The following is a 16,063-nucleotide window of genomic DNA, read 5'->3' as shown; positions in this document are numbered from 1 at the left end:
ATTAAATTTACTGGCAAGCATTTTAAGTTTCTCCAGTTGGGGTTTCTGAGAAGTGAAATGAAGGCTTATCCTCCTGGAAGTGCTAGGGAACAGGGCAGCACTCAGTCGGCTTACTTTAAAGAAACCCCACCTGTCACCAGTGTAATCAAGTTGGTACCATGACAAGGATCACACGAGGAAGGGGAGGGAGGAGAGTCCCATGTGGCAGCGAGCAGGGCTAGGCCTCCAGCTAAAGCAGCAACTGGCACCGGAGAGCAGAAGTTTGAAAGAGCTTATTTTCTCAGTACAGGAGGTGAATGCACGAAGATGCAGTATTCCTACTACAAAGGAGAATAATGAGAGAAACAGCTCAGAGCCAAAAGGACCCCTCAGGCTGCCTCTGGCTTCAAGAATGGCATGATTGCTATAGACAACTAAGTTGTCAAAGCCATCGAAGACAGTGGAAACTTACCCACGGTCAAACACTCCTGGAGTGCGACAGTTTGGTCCAGAACAGGACTGTAACATCATTAGCCGGTAGTTCATTTTTCCTAAAAGCTCTGGGTCTATACTTTTAGCAATGTTCGTGATTTGGTCTGGATCTGCAGTCAGGTTGTACACTTCTACAAATACCTACAAGAATGAAAAGATGGGGGAAGGTTAAGAGCAAGCGTTATAGTTGAAGTAATCCCCGTGTGCGTGTTCTAAACGGGGAGGGACGAGGTGGACAGTGCAGTCCCCAGGAGAACACCATCTGGTCTTCATGTCCTCAGAGAGCCCGAGGGTAAACGCAAGACCACAGAGCATGTTCTTGGGTTAAGGGACTTCAGGTTCAAGGCCCACATGCTGGAAACAGGCCTCCAGGACACCCTGTGCTTTTCGGCAGAGACAGGAGGACAAATTTACTATCTTTCATAATAAAAGCAGAAAAGAGAATGCAGGACCCTCAAACAGCAAGGTCTCAGAAAGTAGACTCAGTGCTAATATTGTTATAGAAGTGAGATTTGACATTTGAAGGTTTATTTTTGTGTTAGAATTGTTAAGACTCAAATGAGAATAAATATGAAAGTACTCTAGCCTGTGTTATACAGATGCTATACTTTCGTGTTTTAAAAAGCAGTTTTGGGGCGCCTGAGTGGCTCAGCTGGTTGAGCGACTGGCTCAGGTCCTGATCCTGGAGTCCCGGGATCGAGTTCCACATCGGGCTACCTGCTTGGCAGGGAGTCTGCTTCTCCCTCTGATCTTCCCCCTTCTCATACTCTCTCTCTCTCTCTCTCAGATAAATAAATAAAATCTTTAAAAAACAAATAAAATAAAAAGCAGTTCTGGATGTCCGACACCAACTGGGAAAGGACACAATCCCATTATTTCTGACACTAGACAGATCTAATACCACTATTATCTCCTCTCCCCCCAGCTCTGTACTTTATTGTCCAAGGGACAGGCTAGGAAAATGACAGCTAAACATTACAGGGAAGGAGGAACAAGAACCGATTCTGAACGATGCTCTTCTGCCTGCTGTCCAAAGTGCTTCTGACCCACAAACGAGTGGTGAGCAAGTCCATTTCCAAGAAACACAGTGCGTGTCGGCTCCACAGGGCAAGATGTGGGATGCCAGCTGGGCACGTGCTGATGAACAGTGTGAAAGCACGAAGGACTGCAGGGCGGGAGGTCTCCGTCCATACTGGTCTCCGGGTGCTGAAAGCCACCTTCTCACAAGCATGGCGCCTCTGGTTTGGCTTTTGATTGCCCACTGCTCATCTATTTGAGCAGCTCTGGGCTAGGCTGTTGTGGGGACCAGAGTTTCTGAACAAGCTGGTTGTTAGCCTTCTGGCAAATGTCCCAACTCCTTTTACCTCCACAGAAGTTGAGGTGTCTTACTGTGGCCCCAAACTAGCAGGGAAGCAAAGAGAGCAGGCACGCAGCAATCTGAACAAGTGGACGGTGCCTTTAAATGTGTGAGTGGTGCTAGGGGTGCAGAAGAGCCCATTCAGAAAGGGCACAGTTAGAGAAATGCAGTATGGCTTTGTGGAATTCTGTTCTTTGTTTTTGTTTTACAAAATTAGAGAGAGACACAAAACAAACTGAGGGTTGCTGGGGGGAGGAGTGTTGGGAGAACGGGGGTAGGGTTATGGACATTGGGGAGGGTATGTGGTTTGGTGAGTGCTGTGAAGTGTGTAAACCTGGCGATTCACAGACCTGTACCCCTGGGGATAAAAATATGTTTATAAAAAATTAAAAAAAAAAAAAAGATTAGAGAGAGAACAAGCATACGGGAGTTGGAGGAGGGCAGAGGAGGAGGGAGAGAAAGTTCCAAGCAGACTCTGTGCTGAGTGTGGGGCCCAGTCTCAGGACCCTGAGCTGGCAACCTGGGTCAAACAATAGTCAGACACTTAACTGACCGAGCCTCCCAGGCGCCCCTCTATTTTCTGAACCGAAGGAAGCCTCAGTATAAGTACAGATAAGAAACCTATCTTCCTTAGGAAACGGCCTTGGAATTGTTATTCTTCTGCTACCTCGACCAGCCAGCAGAGCATGGGCACTAGCACGCAAGGGGGTGGGGGAGACAGGGCCTTCTTACCTCCTGGTCATCGAACTCACAATACTGTAAATTCCACTGCGCCGACAGGGTCCTCACACAGGCGTAGGTGTTATTGTAAGCATCTTCACAGACACAGTCTGGGAAACATTGCTGTAGGGATATTCAGAAAGTTAGATCAGGAGAGTTCTATAGGAACAAATACCACCTGTCTACAGGGGCAACCAAGTTGGTTCAAGCCAGACCTACCACTGGATAGAAATTAGGGAGCTTTCCACAGAGAAGTAAATCAAAGGTAGATGTGGGGCTTTGTTCTTTACTTGTGGCTCACTTGATTAAGGATATTTGTGGTAGTTCTGCTTACAGACTCTTGTCAGCACCGTGTGCTAATCTCATGACAAGAATGTGTTGCAGTGAGCAACTGGAAAGTGGATGGGATAGATGCTGAGGAGACGAAATGAATCTCCTAGGAGTCACGTCTAAGGTCTGTTAGGAACTGTCATCTTAACAGGTTGGAGAAAAAGGCTCAAGTGAGCTTTGTGGAATCAGCTGCAGGTAACTTAATGTTTTCATGTTGTCCTTACCGACTTCCTTATACTTTGGTATTGGGCTTCTCTCTGGAGTTGACTTTCCTATTTTGCATCATCCAAAGTGAGGCCAACATTGCTCCCACCACCTTCAGGACCAGCCTGACTGTCACCAAGCAAGACATTTATGATGGCAGTTACATATAACTGTGGTGACCCCGTATCTCTTCTAAGGGCTGCTGCTAACCTCCCCCATAAACAATGGTACCACTATTGGGAAGGAGAGGAAAACAAGAAGGGGAATGAAAAAGAATATGGGTAGATACATGTGCTGGTTAGGAAAAATGAGGAATTCAAGGTGCACATTCTGAAAATAGGTCAGAAACATCATTTTCAGGATTACTAAATTTGTCTGGTCTACTAATTTCTAGTCAAGTGACAAAGTCAAGTGAAAGAGGACCAAGACTCAGATTTAGGGTTTTAATACTTGACACATCTAAGCCAATGCCTTGCTGTGCTACTGGTAAGAAAACTGTCTAAGCCAACTCAAGCTACTACTCACCGATACTCCAGGACTCAGCAAAGGACAGGTTGGGTCGGTGACATTACGGCCTTCTCCTTGATATTCCACCAAGACATCTGATCGCCAAGTCAGACTGCTGGCACCTTTCTGGAAGGAAGAGCAAAAGTGGTTTCTGTGAGGCGTATAGACTGTGATTAGGATCACAGAGTTCTATTCTGCTAAAGGGGAGTGGCGGGTCAAAACGAATTGGACTATTCATTCAGTAGCTGCAGAGAATGGGAAAACCTGATGCAGATGAAGGCTTCTATCATGTTTGGTTATTTCAGAGCACTGACAGATGACAGAAAATGCTTCGAGCATTAATACCTCTGTGAAGCAGGAGGGGAATGGAAACTATAAACTCTTAAGAATTCTTCTAGGGACACCTGGCTGGGGCAGTTGGCCAAATGTCCAACTCAGGTCTGATAGTGGGGTCGTGGGATCAAGCCCTGTATTGGGTTCGAGTTCAGTGTGGAGTCCACTCGGGTTCCTCTCCTTTGCTCTACCCACCCCCCCAACATGTGTTCCCTGTAAAATAAACAAAACATTAAAAAAATTCTTCTAAACCTATCTGATGAAGAAATTTATAGCCAAATACACACAAGGCTAAAAATTAAATATATTAAAAACGGCTAGTGTGCTAAGGACTATAGCGGGTTCTAAGTTCTTGGTTGGAGTGAAGATACCATACATACTGGAACTCACTTATTCTTCACTGCGCATTAGTGGAGTGAAAGCAAAGAAGCAACAGCATTTGAAACGGGAGGGTCTAAGACAGGAACACAAGTGGTGAAAGGAATAAGGTTAAAGTAGTGAAAGGAAGTTTTGGATCAAAATGACAATATGAGCAGTTTCCCGAAATCCAGCTTTTAGACAAGGAATAGAGAGGAAGGGTGGTCATTAGAATAAAATCAAGGCTGTGCTTTAGAAAAATCATCCTAGGAGCGGAATCTAGAGATGGAGTCAAGAGATGCAGGACAGGGAGATCAGGTTAGAATGCGCTCCTAAAATAGTCTATAGGCTTACTAATCAGAGTCGAGTCTGGCTTGTGGTGTTAAAAAGGAGATAGCAGGCCCAAAATGGAGTCACTTGTACTAAACTCCACATCAACAAACCAAGACCTAACACCTAAGCTAGTTGCAGTTGGAATCCTCCAGGAACGTAACTTTACCAGTCAACTTGGAATTACCTGGTTAGCACTAATGAGGTACTCTGCCCCACAGACCTTCCTGTTCCCCTCGGGAGGGTGACCTTAGCTGAAACAATGCATTCTTTGTTAATAATTTCCATATCCACCCCCTTTCCACGTTAATAAATTTCCCTTTTCTACAGCTCTACAGAGGCTACTACCTTCTATCGCAGATGAGCTGCTGCCTGATTCATGAATCACTGAATAGATTTTTAACAGATCGGATGGCAGTGCCAGGAGCTGAATCAAACTTCTTAACAGCACTCTGGGACAATGAGAACCCTGGGAATGATACTTGCAAACCTATTTTTTTTTTTTTTTAAAGTAGGCTCCATGCTGGGCATGGACTTGAGGCTTGAACTCACAACCCTAGATCAAGACCCAAGCTGAGGGGCACCTGGGAGGCTCAGTGGATTAAAGCCTCTGCCTTTGGTTCGGGTCATGATCCCAGGGTCCTGGAATCGAGCCCCGCATCGGGCTCTCTGCTCGACAGGGAGCCAGCTCCCCCACCCCCTGCCTACTTGTGATCTTTGTCTGTCAAATAAATAAATAAAATCTTTAAAAAAAAAAAAAGACCCAAGCTGAGATCAAGAATCAGATGCTCAACCAAGGTGCACCCCTTACCCCCACACAAACGCATTTTTGAGTTCACGGTCCTTTCACCATTTCTGAGATTCCAAGTTGTGATCCTAGTCTAATTGGCTTTCCAGTCCAGGACTTGTCACTTTCAGCTGGCAGAATGTTCCATTCAGAACCCAGTTCCCCAGCCCTTGGTTCAATTTGCATTTCCCAGTTATTTGGAACCTCTTTCCAGTCCACAGTCCCTATTTGCTGGAATTTGCTGGTTTAGTCCATGCTGGGAATTGCTGGAGGTACACACAGCCTTCTCTTGGCCAGTCTCTAGTAAACCTTTCTTAGTTACTACTAGTATGTTAAGGCACATACTTTTTTTTTCTAATTTGACAGAGATCACAAGTAGGCAGAGAGGCAGGCAGAGAGAGAGGAGGAAGCAGGCTTCCTGCCGAGCAGAGAAAGGCACATATTTATTTGTCATCTTTTGTGTACATAAAAGCTATTGCTGGGACGCCTGGGTGGCTCAGTGGGTTGAAGCCTCTGCCTTCGGCTCGGGTCATGGTCCCGGTGTCCTGGGATCGAGTCCCGCATTGGGCTCTCTGCTCCGCCGGGAGCCTGCGGTGTCCTGGGATCGAGTCCCGCACTGGGCTCTCTGCTCCGCCGGGAGCCTGCTTCCTCCTCTCTCTGCCTGCCTTTCTGCCTACTTGTGATCTCTGTCAAGTAAATAAATAAAATCCTTAAAAAAAAGAAAAAAAAAGCTATTGCTAATGAGGATTTTGGAAGCCAAAAAGCCACAAAAATTGGCTTGAGTATTGGACATGAGTATCTTACGGTGCCTGTCATCCCTAAGACAACTCTTATGATAGGAAACTGGTCATGGGATTGGTTGCACGGACATTTGGTCACCCAACAACTTCAAGAAAATTTCTGTGCAACAAAGGTACACTGTAAAACACCAACCCCCAACCCAGTGGCACATCCCTTTTAGATACTTAGATTGGCACTGAGAAATCCAAAGTCTTAGCTAATTAATTAAGTCTAGTGTACTGGCACACTTGTATACTTTGTATCTAAAAACTATGGTTCCTTAAGTTAGAAGTATCTACTAAAGTGGCGAAATCTTACTAAAAACAGTCCAGAGTTAAAATGGGCCTTGATGGGGACAAGTAGACCAGATCCCTGAGTTAGGAAACACACTTGACCCTGGCACACCTGGCACACAGCTCAGATAGCACCAGAACCTTCCCAAGTGACCTCTTGCTGTGCCACACACAGTGGGAGGCTTTGCCTGGCACTGCACCCCCCCCCCCATGAATGCACCTGCGACGGGTGGGGGGAGCAGCTCTGCACATGAGCGTTCCTGCAACAGCTGCAGCTGGACTTCGCAGCAAGCAGCACCGGAAGGCTGCCGTGCCCACAGCTACTGCAGCCGCCGCACCAGAGAACTGCCCTGCACGCCGGGGAGTCCACACCAACCACAACCCAGCGAGGACAGGAGGGTGTGCACACCCCACATGGACATCCCTGAGACACAAGGCTTGGGTGACCTGGGGAGTTGGCACTACTGGGTCTCCTAGGATGCCTTTGGCATAAAGCCACTTCTTTAATACAGGAGATGTAATCGATCTACTTAGTACATAGAAACAAATATATTTAAACTGAGAGGAAAAATGAGAATATGTTCTAAAGAAAAGAGCCAAGGCAGGGCGCCTGGGTGGCTCAGTGGGTTAAGGCCTCTCTGCCTTCAGCTCAGATCATGATCCCAGGGTCCTGGCTTGAGCCCTGCATTGGGCTCTCTGCTCCACAGGGAGCCTGCTTCCTCCCCCCTCTCTCTCTGCCTACTTGTGATCTCTCTCTCCCTGTAAAATAAATAAAATCTTAAAAAAAAAAAAAAAACTAAACAAAACAAAAACTGGAAGAAACGCACATGCAGGCTAAGAGCAACATGCTATTAAACAACCAACGGGTCAACAAAGAAATAAGAGAAAAAAAATACCCCGAAACAATGCAAATGGGAGCACAACAGTTCAAAACGTATAAGACACAGCAAAAACAATTTTAAGGGAAGTTTAGGGGTGCTTAGGTGGTTCAGTCAGTTATGTGTCTGTCTTTGGCTCAGGTCATGGTCCCTGGGTCATGGGATGGAGCCCTGCATCTGGCTCCTTGTTCAGCAGGGAGTCTACCTCCCCAACCCACTGCTTGCTCTCTCAAATAAATAAAATCTTTAGAAAAGGAAAAAAGAGGGAAGTTTATAGTGATACAAGTCCACCTCAAGAATCTAGAAAAATCTCAACCTTACACCTTTATAAGGAAACTAAAAAACGAACAAAGCCCAAAGTTAGTAGACTAAAGGAAATAAGAAGATCAGAGCACAAATAAATGAAACTGAGACTAAAAAACAATAGAAAAGATCAGCAAAACTAAAAGCTGGTTCTTTGGGGCACCTGATGGCTCAACTGGTTAAGCATCTGCCTGCCAGCTTGGGGTCCTGTGACTGAATCCCTGAGTTGGGCTCCCTGCTGAGCAGGGAGTCTGCTTCCCCTCTCCCTGTGCTTGCGGCTCTGCCCACTTGTTCTTGCTTGCTCTCTATCAAGTAAATAAAATTTTTAAAGAAAACCTGGTTCTTCGGAAAGATAAAATTGATAAATATTTTAGTCCGACTTACCAAGAAAAAAACAGGGACCAAATAAAATCAGAAGTGAAAGAGAAGTTACATGGAAAGGGACAACTTACAAGAAACGGGTAAATCCCTAGGAACATACAATTTTCCAAGACTGAATCCAGAAGCAGGAAATCTAAATAGACCTATTACTAGTAACAAAACACAATCAGTAATCAAAAAACTCCCACCAAACAAAAGTGCAAGACCAGGCTTCACAGATGAATTCTAACAAAGAAGAATTAATATGTATCCCTCTCAAACTATTCCAAAAATTAAAGAGGAAGAAATGCTTCCAGATTTCTCATTCTAGAAGGCTGGCACTACCTGGATACCAAAATCAGACAAAGATACCACACACACAAGTTGTAGGCCAATATCCTTAATCAACTCAGATGCAAAAATCCTCAACAAAATGTCAGTACACTGAACTAAGCAATACATTAAAAAAGATCATATGCCATGATTAAGTAAGATTTATTCCATGGATGCAAGGATACAAGTCAATCAATATATACCACATTAATGGAAAAATCAGGGGCACCTGGGTGGCTCAGTTGGTTAAGTGTCTGCTTCTGGCTCAGGTCATGATCTTGGTGTCCTAGGATCAAGTCCTGCATCGGGCTCCTTGCTCAGCAGGGAGTCTGGTCTCCCCTTCCCTCTGCCCCTCCCCGCCACTACTTACCCTCTCTCCCTAAATAAAATCTTAAAAAAAAAAAAAAAAATCAGATGGTCAGCTCAGCAGATGTGGAAAAAGCATTTGATGAGATTCAACATTCATTTATAATAAAAACTTAAAGTGGGTATTTAGGGAACATTCTTCAACATAATAAAGGCCACATATGACAAAACCACAGCTAACATCATAGTCAATGGTGATAAGCTGAAAGCTGTTCTCCTAAGACTAGGAACAAAACTAGGATGCCTACTTTTGCCACTTTATTCAACATAGGATTGGAAGTCCTAGTCACATCAGACAAGCACAAGAAATAAAAGGTGTCCAAATTAGAAGAGAAGTAAAACACTATTTGCAGGCAACAAGAGAACTATATATAGAAAACTCTATAAAGATTCCACCAAGAAACTATTAGGATAAGAATTCAATAAAGTTGCCAGATACAAAATTAATATACATTAACTGGTTGTCTTTTAATATACTAATAATCTACCATGAGAGAGAGAAAGAAAGCAACTGCATGTACAGTTGCAGCAAAAAGAGTGATTTAACCAAGCAGGCAAAACAACTGTACTCTGAAAACCGTTAAGACAAGAATGAAAGAAATAAAAGATGACACAAATAAATGGAAAGATACACCACACTCAAGAAACCGGAATACTTAATATTGTTAAATGTCCATACTACTCAAAGGAATCCACTCTTCAATGCACTCCCTACTGACACAAAAACAGACACACAGGTCAATGGCACAGAATTGAGTCCAGAAACAAACCCATGCTTATACGGTCAATTAATATTTGACAAAGGAGGCAAGAACATACAATTGGGAAAAGATGGTCTTTTTTTTTTTTTTTTAAAGATTTTATTTATTTGATAGACAGGGATCACAAGTAGGCAGGGAAGCAGGCAGAGAGAGAGGAGGAAGCAGGGTCCCCGCTGAGCAGAGAGCCCGACATGGGGCTCAATCCCAGGACCCTGGGATCATGACCTGAGTCGAAGGCAGAGGCTTTAACCCATTAGGCACCCAGGCGCCCGAAGATGGTCTTTTTTAAAGACTTACTTTAGAAAGAGAGCAGGGGAGGGACAGAGGAAGAGGGAAAGAGAAAATTCTCAAGCAGATGCCACACTGAGCTCAGAGCCTGATGTGGGGCCCAATCCCACAATCCTGAGACCACCACCTGAGCCAAAACCAAGAGTCAGACACTCAACCGACAATGCCATCCAGGTGACCCAAGATAGTCTCTTTAATAAATGGTCTAGGAGAAGTAGATGGCTACACGCCAAAGAATGAAACTGGAGTACTTTTTTTATACCATACACAAAAATAAGCTCAAAATTGATGAAAGACTTAAACCAGAAGCATAAAACTCTTACAAGAAAACAGGAATATATTTTTGGACCTGTCCCCTCAGGCAAGGGCAGCAAGGCAAAAATAAACAAGTGGGACCACGTGAAACTAAAAAGCTTTTGCACAGTGAAGGAAGCAACAAAATGAAAAGGCAACCTACTAAATGAGAGATGTTTGCAAATGATATACTGATAAAGGGTCAATGTCCAAAACAGACCTCACACAACTCAGTATTTTAAAAAGTCCAATTAAAGGGATGCCTGGGTGGCTCAGTCGTTAAGTGCTTGCCTTCGGCTCAGGTCAAGATCCCAGGGTCCTGGGATTGAGCCCCTCATCAGGCTCCCTGCTAGGCGGGAAGCCTGTTTCTCCCTCTCCCACTCTCCCTTGCTGGTGTTCCCTCTCTCACTGTGTGTCTCTCAAAAAAAAAAAAAAAAAAAAAGTCCAATTAGAAAGTGGGTAAGGACCTAAGCAGACATTTCTGCAAAGATGACATACAGATGGCCAAGGCACATGAAAGATGCTCACATCACTCATCAGGAAATTCAAGCGAAAACCACAATGAGATCACCATACACTTACCAGAATGGCTAATGTTCAAAAGACAAGAAATAACAAGTGTTGGTAAGGATGTATAGAAAGCGGAATTTCCGTGCACTTTTGGTGGGAATGCAAAATGGCGCAGCCACTATGTTGAACAGTATGGAGGTTCCTCAAAAGTTAAAGACAGAACTACCCTACGATCCAGTAATCCCACTACAGGGTATTTATGTGAAGAAAATTAAAAGACCATTTAGAAAGATGTATGTGCCCCTATGCGCACTGCAGTATTTACATACACCAAGATATGAAAGCAACCTAAGTGTTCACTGATAGATGGATAAAGAACCTGTGGTGTATATATACAATGGACTACTACTACTCAGCCATCAAGAAGAATGAAATCTTGCCATTTGAGACAACATGGATGGACTTAGAGGATATTATCCTAAATGAAATAAATCAGTGAAGGACATATACCATGATTTCACTTACATGCAGAATCTAGAAAAACCAAAGGAACAAAACAGAAGCAGACTCAAGATACAGAGAACAATCTGGTGGCTGTCAGAGGGGAGGATCATGAGGGGGTGGGCAAAATAGGGGAAGGCGATAAAAAGGTACAAACTACCAGTTATTAAATAAATAAGACACACAGATCCAATGTGCAACACAGGGAATACAGTTAATAATGCAGTAACTTTGTACGGTGATAGAGGGTAGCCAGATGAACTATGGTGATCACTTCGTGTTGTATATAAATGTTGAACACTATGTTGTACACATGAAACTAATATAATATTGTATATCAACCATACTTCAATTAAAAAAAAGAAATGTATTTGAAAGGTTCCTGAATTAAAATGGAAAGAATGGGATACCTATTTTAATTGGTATGCAGAGGTTTCCAAAAGACTTCAATATTCCAAAATAGCCTCACTAGAAGATTCATTTCAAAAAGACCAAGGAGAAATTGAAGACACAGAGGCACCTAAAATAACAGACGATAGGACTGAATCGACTCCTCACTCCCTTCTGTCCTCCTTTATGTGAGTACTCATGTTTTACTAATTTTTAAAAGGGTTTTATTTGACACAGAGAGAACACAAGAAGGGGGAGCTAAACAGGGAGAAGCAGACTCCCTGGTGGGGCTTGATACCAGGTCCCTGGATCATGACCTGAGCCGAAGGCAGACGCTTAACCGACTGAGCCACCCAGGTGCCCCATGTTTTATTCATTCTGTCAAAATTGCCTTTCCACTCTGAAGAGACTATTAAACTGTTATCTTTAATAATAAAATCACCTGATGCTGCAAGTGATCCTTCTCACATTTCTTTCACTCCTTGGTTAAAGACCAAACTAAGGGCCATAGCTAAAGAATTTTCTAAACCTACGGAAGAGCCTTGAGTTTTTGAAGAGTTTAGAATCCTTATGAGTGCCTATGACCCCAGACTGCCAGATCTTTACCAGCTTGTACACATGTTGGTAGAACCTCGTGAAGGCCAAAAATGGATTTGGGAAGCAGAATGGCATAATTCCAAGGATGAGAGTCAAGATCTTCAATTACCAACATAGTCCTCTTACAGACCATGAAAATCTAGAAATAAATCAACTGATATTTTAGAAAGCAATACTGAGTCTTCCCTGCCTGCACAGATTGCTCTATTATCCAAACATGGAAATAAAAGATGAATCTGTGGCGGAATCTCAAGGCTGTTTGGAAGTGTTCTTCCTATGGCACTCCAGATTCCATACGACCTGTTCAAGCTGCCCTATTTGCAAATGGATTATTTCCTGAGATTAGTGGGTTAATAAAAAGGCAGAACATAGGATGAGAGGCCTCTGGCTTGACTGAACTTGTGACCACAGCCAAACACTCTGAGAGGATTTGAACCAAAATCATAAACAAAGGTCCGCCACACTAATGGTCTTACCGGGTCTCCCACATCATACCCTCCTTGAAGTCCGTCATCAAATGGCTGGCCCAGGGTCCATTTTCTCATTTGTAATCAACTGGGACACCTCAGAGAAACTGTCCTCAAAGGTCCTACACAAATTCCTCGATGCCCCCAAGGAAGAGCTCCCATATGGGCCATCTCCAAAACTAACAGGTTTCCAAGGTACCTTCCAGTAAAACTGCTATCAGTAGTACCCTAAACATCCAAGGGGAAAGTAAAATTAATCAAGAATTTTGCTAAATTCTAGTAGATACCAGAACTACACTTTCTACTTTAAACTGCACTCTTGGGCACCTGGGTGGCTTAGTTGGTTAAGCATGCCCGACTCTTGATTTTGGCTCAGGTTATGATCTCCGGGTCATGGGACTGAGCACCCCCATCAAACTGTGCTCAGCACAAAGTCTGCTTCAGATTCTCTCTCTCCCCCTCTGCCCCTCCCCTTGCTTGCATGCATGCTCTGCAATACATACAATCTTTAAAAAAAATAAAAAACCCACTCTCACAGGACAACAGATCCCTCAGAATGGAAAGAAGGTTTATATACCAGGGGTATATAGTAAAGCTCTGACAGAATTTCTAGCTCGACCAATACAAATGACTACGGGGCATTTTACTAAAGCTGCCTTTTTTACTCTGCGATACAGCCCCAATTTATTAGGTAGAGATCTCCTTTCTAAATTAAAATAGCTAATATATTTTGCTTCTAATGTGACCTCACCTTAGAATTTCCTCACCAACCTGAACTTACATTTTGTTTTAAAGATTTTATTTATTTGACACACACAGAGAGAAAGAGATCACAAGTAGGCAGAGAAGCAGGTGGAGAGAGAAGGGAAACAGGTTCCCCGCCCTACCTAACAGAGAGCCCAACACGGGGCTCGATCCCAGGACCCCAAAATCATGACTCGAGCCGAAGTTAAGATGCTTAGCCAACTGAGCCACCCAGGCACCCCTGATCTTATATTCTTTATGACTGGTCTTTGATAGAGATGAGAGAAAATTCCAACAGAAATTCCCTAATTTAACTGAGATGCCTGAAAAATTTGTGGGCCACTTCCGATTCTGACATTGGGGGAACAGCAAGTACAGAGCCTACAGAAATTCCGACAGACAGAACTAAACCTACTTCTGTATTGCTCTAATATCTATTAAGGCATGAGGCCATATAAGGTCTTACACCTTGCCCAGGGGTTAATCATTTCCTGTTCCAGCCCTCCAACATGCAGAATTTGCCAGTTTGGAAACATAATGGGATGGGAAAGCAACTTGTCCAGGACCTGAGAGCTATTAACAAGTTATTCTCCATTGTTCCGAACGCAGGCACCCTTTTGTCACAAGTTCTACCAAATTCAAATGGTTTTCTGTTGTAGACTTGTTCAGCATTTTCCAGCATCTCTGTGGACTTCAACAGCCAATATCAATTTCTTTTACTTGGAACAATCAATAATATATCTGGACAGTCCGGCCTCAAGGATTCATCAAGGTCCCTTATCATCCCCATGTACTCCACCAAGATTTCATTATCCTCCAGTTCCCTGGGAAATCCATCCTGTGATATGCAGACCAGCTCTTTCTATGCTCAGTTACCAAAGAGGTGTCCACAAAAGATTTGATTTACTTGTTGCAGTAGTTCACTGAAAAGGGACATGAAGTCTCTGAGGAAAAAAATCACAATTATTTCTAGACACTGCTGATTACACAGGTCATAATTAAGCACTAAAGGAATTCAGTTATTTCGAAAAAGGATTAAGTTGAGCACAGCTTTGTGGATTTCTTAACCTAGCTGGCTGTTAAATACAATGGGTTTCTCATTTTTCTATTGGTTCCCCACTCTATGAATTTACTAAAATTTCAGTACCTGAACCCCTTGCATGGGAAGATAAACACAAGCAGTCCTTTTTAAGACAAAAATAAGCACTAGAAGATTCACGTGCCCTAGAGTTACCAAACCCAACCCTTTCACCTCATCTCTGCACGAAAGAGATAACCAAGTCACTGCCTGTTACAGCATACAACCTTGGTTCCGCTGCTATAGCCTATTCCAGCCACCATAAGGCTGCAGGTTTAGGAGAAGCCTCCGTGAATTTAACTTTAGGAAAAGACATTTCTCTGTAAACTCCGAACACAGCTTAAAATCTCAATTCAGAATTGACCCAACACTTCTGCAAGCAGACAAACCTCCTGGGAGCTCTTTCTGCTCCTGCCGCCTCATTTGCATCTAAATGTCTGACCGGTCAGGTCTGCAATCTTGGGAAAATGAAATTTGTTCCCAGAGACCTCAAACCTCCTCCTCCTGGCCCCTCTGAACAACTGCAGCGGTAGGGGTTACTACCCATATGTTCTTGAATTCATGCCTTCCAGATAGGCTGAAGCCCTTCCCTGCTGCAAGGCTGATGGCCTTTCAGTAGCAAAGAGACAGAAAACATGTTTTCCACTTGTGGTATACCTTCTATAATTTCCAGTGATTGAGGCACCCACCTCCCGCGGCTTAATGAAAGCCTTGCAAACCTCTTGAAATGATCACTGAGCCAATCACCCTTGATCCTATCAGACAAGGTTGAGAGAACTAATAGGATCCTCAAATTCTAAACTTGCTGAAACGGCTGTACTCCTTTGACCTAAGGTGTTAATTAATGTTGCCTCTGGCTTTGCTGACTATTCACAGCAGCCCTCTCAGGGAAACAAACACACTCCACATGAGATAGTCACTGGTAGACCAAGGTCTATTGGTATACAGCTTTCTGCTGGTCCCTTGTTGTTTCAACTTGGTCTGACTAGCTACTCTAAGTCTTTTAATGTTTTATGCTAAAGCCTATCATCAATAGGTTAGTGAAGCTTTCCTGGTTTCCAATTCAAAGGATCCTGCTAGTCATGGTCTAGAGCCTGGTGACTGAGTATTCTGGAAACATCGTAAGAAAGTAGCCTTCGAACCTATTGAAAAGACCTTACCAAGTGGCTCCTGACTACTGATTCTGCTGCCAAACTAGAAGGCAATGAGCCCTGGGTAAATACCTTACAGCTGAAGAAGGCTCCCCCTGACATCTGGTCCTGTCCAGCATCAGAAATCTCCAAATCAAAGTGATGAGGCCAAGAAGCAGGTGACTTCTACATAGACTGCTTCCCCCTGGATCAAGACTTCATACTTTAACTAACATGAAAACTTTTTTCCTTCTTCTTTCCTTCACTCTGGTCTTGGACTGGAAAGGTAACACCCTCTATCTATTATATCCCAGCCAGTGCTAAGGAAGGTAACCTTTCAGACTGCTGGATTTGTCATCAAAATTCTGATCTATCCAAAAGGCTAGAGATCCCCTGGTCTTCCCTGTGACCAATTTCTCTTCTCTTCCCAATCACTACAATGTTACTACCCCCTCCTCCTTAAAAAACCTTGTATACCAAGTTCAACTCTTAGGGCTAGAACATCCTGTGCCTTTTACCTTTCTCCATTTATAACTGCTAGGTGCCTAATCAGACCCAAGTATCTAAGTAAATCTTGGTACACCTGCACCCCCA

The 16,063-nt window shown here is 43.6% G+C and overlaps 1 protein-coding gene across 1 annotated transcript in view; it reads right to left on the bottom strand.

Annotated features, from left to right (window-relative positions):
- The window catches only part of GNS (glucosamine (N-acetyl)-6-sulfatase), a 57,072-nt gene that overhangs the window by 4,708 nt on the left and 36,301 nt on the right, over positions 1-16,063 (bottom strand). Inside the window, exons 11-13 of the mRNA XM_032347156.1 lie at positions 3,608-3,715; positions 2,561-2,671; positions 452-612 (exon numbers count right to left, since the gene is read on the bottom strand). Coding sequence (XP_032203047.1) covers positions 452-612; positions 2,561-2,671; positions 3,608-3,715 — 380 coding nt within the window. The remainder of the gene's footprint in view (positions 1-451; positions 613-2,560; positions 2,672-3,607; positions 3,716-16,063) is intronic.

Source organism: Mustela erminea, chromosome 6 (genome assembly GCF_009829155.1).
Source record: "Mustela erminea isolate mMusErm1 chromosome 6, mMusErm1.Pri, whole genome shotgun sequence".
Classification (NCBI taxonomy): domain Eukaryota; kingdom Metazoa; phylum Chordata; class Mammalia; order Carnivora; family Mustelidae; genus Mustela; species Mustela erminea.
This window is presented reverse-complemented; position numbering and strand designations above follow the sequence as displayed.